Source organism: Gossypium hirsutum, chromosome A10 (assembly GCF_007990345.1).
Source record: "Gossypium hirsutum isolate 1008001.06 chromosome A10, Gossypium_hirsutum_v2.1, whole genome shotgun sequence".
In the NCBI taxonomy this organism is placed as follows: Eukaryota; Viridiplantae; Streptophyta; class Magnoliopsida; order Malvales; family Malvaceae; genus Gossypium; species Gossypium hirsutum.
This window is the reverse complement of record NC_053433.1, coordinates 87231014-87237814: the sequence shown is the minus strand read 5'-3', so window position 1 is coordinate 87237814 and position 6801 is coordinate 87231014. Positions and strand designations below refer to the sequence as shown.

At 29.9% G+C, this 6801-nt stretch overlaps 1 protein-coding gene across 1 annotated transcript; it reads right to left on the bottom strand.

Annotated features, from left to right (window-relative positions):
* Positions 1-4876: 4876 nt before the first annotated feature.
* On the bottom strand, positions 4877-5603 carry LOC107896815 (non-specific lipid-transfer protein-like). Its single transcript, NM_001405294.1, has 2 exons — positions 5175-5603; positions 4877-5094 (listed from the first exon to the last, which is right to left on the bottom strand). The coding sequence occupies exons 1-2, from the start codon at positions 5525-5527 to the stop codon at positions 5085-5087; spliced, it is 363 nt and encodes a 120-aa protein (NP_001392223.1). The 5' UTR covers positions 5528-5603; the 3' UTR covers positions 4877-5084.
* Positions 5604-6801: the final 1198 nt, after the last annotated feature.

The following is a 6801-nucleotide window of genomic DNA, read 5'->3' as shown; positions in this document are numbered from 1 at the left end:
TATATACACACAAAACATGAATCTTCCATACCATAACCAAATCAATCCAATGCACACATCCAAATTTACCAAGCATCTTCAACACTCAAATAGATATCACTCATTCATCCTTGACACATTGCATAATAACCAAAATGGACTCAAACCATCATTATACCAAAACCAAATTCAAGCATTTAAATAAGCCACTTTCGCATGGCTTTATACAAAGCCAAAGTTCATCATAACAAAACATCATTCAGCCTATACATGCCATAAGTTTGAATTTAAAACTTTCAAAGGTACCGAGAATAAATGATAGTGTGATTGACTCTACTGACAATCTCCAAGCATGTAACGATCTCCAAAAACTATAAAATAAAGACAAATATATATATACACAAAGTAAGATAACTTAGCTTAGTATTCCTTAAGCAAATTAAACAATTAAAGCATAATAACATTTAATTACTAATCATTTCAATTAAATAAATCAACTTATGCATTTTTAATCACTTTTATTTTCAAACTTTTAATTCCACACATATAAAACATATACTTTCATAAGGCAACTTCTTTTTGGCCGAATAAACAAGTATATAGCACCAATATGTTCTCAAATTCGAAACCACATTGATTTATATAATCGAATATACATATGAGAAATTCGAAACCACATTGATTTATATAATCGCATATACATATATATTTTAAGACATATACTCATCACTCAAAGTTTAACAATACCTTCATGTACAATTATAAGATCAAATATATTTCTCACATTAGCACATGTACTACATTAAATTCATGAATTCTTTTTCATCACATATCAAGAAATAAATTCATCTTGTTTTCAAATAGGGAGTCCAGCTATCACGTACCTGATCGTTTTAGCTCGTTCAACATATTCATTTATCACATTAACATAAAATCTTTTAGGCATAGACTTATAATATTTCACCGGTATAAAACCTGCTAGGCCTAAGCCTGTATCACATCTGCACAAGGCCTGCTAGACTCAAAGTCTGATTTTATACAACGGTAATAAGCCTACTGGGCGTCAAGCCCGATTAAATTCACCAGCACAAGGCTTGCTAGGCTCAAAGCTCGAATATCATTATTATAAAGTTGTCTTATAAACAATTCATATATCAAACATTTCAGATATTCCATATAGTTCATACGGACTTTCAAATGTTATAACTCAATCGAGTTAAACTCAAATACATTATTTATATACTTTTTCACATTCGTCTAACTCTATTACAAATCCAAAAATTCCGAATCAGTATATTAAACTAAATTACATTCAAAATTAATGATGTTTAATTGCTTAAAGACTTACCTTGGATATCGACGAACGATGTAAATCGACTATTCGACTATTTTTGTTTTTCCTCGATCCAAGTCCGATTTCTTTTATTCTTGATCTATAAAATTTCAAATTTATCTCATTCAAACACAATTTCATTCAATTTAATCCAACAACACATAAATGGGCAAATTACCATTTTACCCCTGATATTTCATACTTTTACAAATTAGTCCTATTTGCATAAAACACAAAACAAGCATAATTTTCTCATGCTATACTTAGGCCGAATACTCTCCACACCCAAACAAGTCCTCAAATTTTTTTATTTCATATTTTAGTCCCTCAATTTATTATTTTTACAATTTAGTCCTAATTACTCATAATCATCAAAAATTCCAATACAAAACATATTAATCTAAAACATATCTTTAATATTTCATCACCAAACATCACAAAACACAAATATTCATCAATGGCACAGCTCAATACATTCATCAAAATCAAAAATTCTAGCATGGGTCAGATAGTATTCGAAGTAACAATTTCAAAAACGTAAAAATTATCAAAAACCGAAACCAAACTAACCTTGAATCAAGCTTGAGAAATGGCTGAATATCACCAAGCTTATTTTCTTTTCTTTCTTTCACAACTTTCAGTCAAAAAGATGAACAAATGCATGGTGGTTTTATTTTTATGTTTTATTATAACATTATTAATTCATAATTTACCAAATTAACCTTAAGATATAAAATATAAAACCATTTTAATGCATGGTCACAACCGTCCATCTAACTAAATATGGTCAAATTTCCACTTAAATGCTTCAACTTACAAAGCCATTAACAATTTGGCCCTTATGCTTTTCACTATCAAGTTTTTAATTTACGCGATTAAGTCCTTTTATTAAATTAAGCACACAAACAATCAAATTTTCATACGAAAATTTCACACATGCAAATTCACATATAATAAACACGAAAAATAATATTTAAATATTTTTCTGACTCGAATTCGTGGTCCTGAAACCACCATCCTGATTAGGGACTAAATTGGGCTATTACATGCTTCTTTTTCTTTTAAAAAAAATAGAGAGCAACCCCCCTCCCATTTATTTTCTTTGCTAGGGTTTATAAAACCCATCATCGTACGTCGTCGGACCTCCGCTCCCCGCCGTGGACGGTGGTCGGAGCTACCCTTAAATTCGGCCTTTTTAACCTTTTTCAAGAAAATGAAACCGAAGGCAAAGCCTTCCTAACCAGAAAATCGAAAGAAAGGCCCTTGTCACCTTCTTCCTAGGACGATTTCGATGCCGGAGAGGGAGTTTTCGGCGACCAGAGTGCGAAACAGCCCAAGTAAATCCTTCATTTCTTTTCTCTTTATTTTTTCGTGAGAAATAACGAGAATAAAAAAATAAAAAAGGTAGAAAAAATTTAGATTTTAAAAAAAAGGGTCACCTTTGGAAATCTTTTCCTTGTTTTTTTTTATTTTAAAAATAGATTCGTGTTAAGAATAAATAAAAGGAAACTAGAAAAATGAATCGAGACAAAAAGAATAAGATCAAAATAACACCTTTTCGAAACTTCTGTTCTACTTTTTTATTTCTAGTATGCTTAAAAAAATTACAAAGGACTTATTCCAGCTTTTATAGTCGTGTCATAAACTGTTTGCTTCCTCTCTTTTTTTTGTCGTTTCTTCTTGGTTCTTCTGCTTGGCTTCTTTCGCTTGCGTGTTGCAGGTCGTCAGAGATGTCAGACGTGCAGAAGGGCGGTGACAGACGTGCGTGCAGTGGTCGAGGGTAACGTGTGGGAGGAGCGGCGGCTGAAGGCATGTGACTAGGGTTTACTTTTTTTGCTGAAATGTTTTGAGTGGGCTAGGGTTGATTTGTTTTGGGCTTTGTAATTGGGTTTGGGTAGTTTTTTTTTATTTGGGCTATGCATGTTGTAAATTGGGCCCTGATGTTTGTAAAAATGGACTGTAAATTTTAGACTTTTATTATTTATTTGTTTGGGTTTTATTTATTAACTAGGCCAGGCCAAAATTGGCCTATTACATATATGGTTGAATTTTAGTAGTGTAAACTATATATCCTTTGTCTCTTGCCGAAGTGAGACGAAGAGATATTTAATAGGAGTCGGGTTGAGTGTGGGTCTTAGCTTATTTGGTACCCTTGCTTTTTTTTTCAATTTAATTCTCGAACTTAATATATATTTTTTAATTTAGCACTTAAGCTTCTTTTTTTTTTCAATTTGGTATCTAACTTGTTAAAGGTTTTACAAATTACTCCAATATAATAATAATTTTATATTTATGAGGTGCAAATATAATCAATGTATGATTAACATATGACGGATGACATGAGATTGATTTTTTGTATTTTAATTGTTGAATTACTTTTAGTTTAATTAATTTTTTTATTTTACCTTTTTAATTTAATAATGAATTTCTTTTTATTTTTGGGTTTTAAAATTATTTTTTTATTTTTCAATATTCTATTAAGCGTAGGTACAATTTTTTAACATAATTTTCCTCTAATACTGAAAATATTTTTATGGGACTTGAGGGCTTTATGAAAACTAGGTCATACTTTAAGCATATGGTTCCTCTTGTAACACTCTTGCCATTAACTGTCAAAGTAATCTCAGGCTTGATGAAATGTAAATTGTGAACATATTGTTTAAAAAAATAGAGAAAACTTCAAATAAATGTAATCATCCCTGTCATTAAATTCCATATCATTTGTCACATGACAACCATACATTAGCTGTTTCTTTTCCCTCATAAAAAAAATTAATATCATTAGTATTTTGAGGTAATTTGTATAATATTTAAAAAGTTTAAGTGTGAAATTGGATAAAAAAATTAAGTATGAAATTATAAGAAAAATATCAAAATCAAGTAACAAATGTTAAATAATCATAACGATATATTATTAGCAGGCTTACAGTTTGATTTTCTCTTTCCCAAATGATTGGAACAGTTTGTGGACAAAGGATTTTATATTAGAGGTGGGGTTTAGGTTTAACGATTAAAAATTTATGGTTAAAAGTTTATAAGGTTTAAAATTTAATATTTGTATTTTGTAAAAATAAAAATAGAAGTATATATTTATTTTACAAAGGCACAAATTTGTAATAATAATAATAATAATTAAATTAGTTTCTAGAATTACATTAAGAATAAACTTCCAACATTCACTCATTTTCTTCTAAGATTTTAAGATAATGGATTTATCGTGCGAAGACTTTAACCCCACAATACAAGATATATGAAGATAATGGATTTATCATGCAAAGAGTTTAACCCCACAATGCAACATATAGGGATATACGGTTAGGTAAACTCATATTTTCTTTTATAAAGTTTTACAATTAATAAAGATTATTTTTTAGTAAAATATAAATTCAAACTTACACAAAAAATTTTATGATTTCAACCCTAGTTACAAATATAAATGAACTTTTTAATTATGGGTATCGTATTATGAAACGATAAACTTCCTATGTGCCACATTGAATTTTTTTTATATGGAGTGAATCTCATAATTTTTGTTTTCTTAATTTTTTTTTAAGGAATGAAATATGGATCACGTGAATGTTGATATAAGATGCTTGAAAGAAGGGGAATGGAGACATGAGTGATACTAATTTGTAGATAAAGATTATATTACGTAGTCGCATAAAGCGGCATAGTACACAACGCATAACTCTGGAATTTTAACATCCATATTTATTCTGTAGCTATCGTTATTTTGGCTTCCACTAGCTGGTGAACTTTCCATGCCAAAACTTCACTTGACGCTGCAAATGAAACAACAAAAAACACCACATTAAATGTTGAGCAATTAATAAGCATAAGCAATGAAACAACTCATACGAACCTGTTGCAGTCAGTGCTAGGGCTGATCTTGTAAGGGATGTTGACACCGCACTTGCCTGGGAGTCCGCTTGCAAGGCCAAAGTTGATGCCAGTAATGCCGGCGGCCGCACTTTTGATGCATCTGCAAGCTGCTTGCCGGTCTGGTGTTGTTTGGGCGGCGGAGTTGAGAGATTTGATGCCGCTGCAGCAACCTGGGGGAACGGCACCAGCACCACTGCCTCTCAAGTAATTAATGCAGGGTGCGAGGGAGTTTGTGACTTGACCACAGGTTACGGCCCCTTGAGCCAGGGGTGCACCCACTACCATGCACAACACCACCACACATGCAAGTTTAAGGGACATTGAGCTAGCCATATCGATTAATCACAAGAAAAACAAACGTGTAAGGAAAATACTTGCTTGGAGTAGTAGTACTATTGGTGATTGTCGTGGTTAGGGCTTGAGGGTAGGAGGGTTTTTATAGCCAAAAGTAGTAGCGGGTGATGTTTGAATTTTACTTTCCTAGCTATTAGGTAAGTTGAGATTATCCGATCCAAACATTAACACCACATTAAAAGTTGAGACCATTCAATTATGTTCAACTGCCAACCTACGTGATTATTGGTTTCTTTCAATACAATTAAAACCAGCGTCCATTTGATTTCACTCAATCATGCCTCCACAGCTAGGACTCAAATATTGGTTTAACTTTTTTCTACGTGTTTTCTTATAAACATGAGATTTACATTTGATGTATTTATAAATGCATTTATTGTCATTGAATTGAATGATACCATTTTATTAAAAGTAATTTGATTTATAATTGTTTGTGTATATATACTTTAATTGGTATTAGGATTCACCCAAACATCTATTCAATTGAAAATTTGTTAAAAATATCCTTATTTTACAATATAACAAATATTAATATAAAGGTATTTTTATCTTTTCTCATTTTTTTTATAAATAACACTACAATAGGATTTAAACTTATAGCTCATAAATTTTACACTTTTTAACTTAACTATTTCAACTAAAATCTCATTTAGTTTTAATATAAATTTTTATAAATATATTATTTACATGAATTTTCCTTTTCCACGCGGTATGCCATAGAACTAATATAAAATATAAACAAATAGTTATTTTGTTATTTTCAATGAAAAAAAAAACTTCACAACATTAGGGCACATGCATCGTTTTTTTTTTCTTTTTTTTAATATATATATCATGCAACATTCTAAATCTATTTATAGATTATTTGGTTGATTGAATTTTTATTTTTATTTATTTTGGTAATAATATAAAACTAAATATTAAAAGAAGTGTGGAATTGGTTTTTTTTATTGGGCTAATAATAAATTTAGTTTTTTAATATTTATATATTCTATCAATTTGGTCTTCAATATAAAAAAATTCAACAAAATTAGCCCTCAATGTTTACAAAATTTTTCATTTTAATTCAAATTCTAAAAGAATTCAATAAATTTAACTATCAACATTTACAAAATGACAAGATTTGATTTTTAAAAGTTTGTAAATTTTTTTTTTAAAAAAACTCAACACACAAACCTAAATAAACTTAAAAAAAAAAAGAAATAATTATCATCACCACGATCTAATCTCTCAACTTTAAAATGAGACTTCAA

What these genes read in the sequence shown, in the direction of transcription:
- LOC107896815 (NM_001405294.1), bottom strand. Translation starts at nt 5,527, where the DNA reads ATGGCTAGCTCAATGTCCCTTAAACTTGCATGTGTGGTGGTGTTGTGC.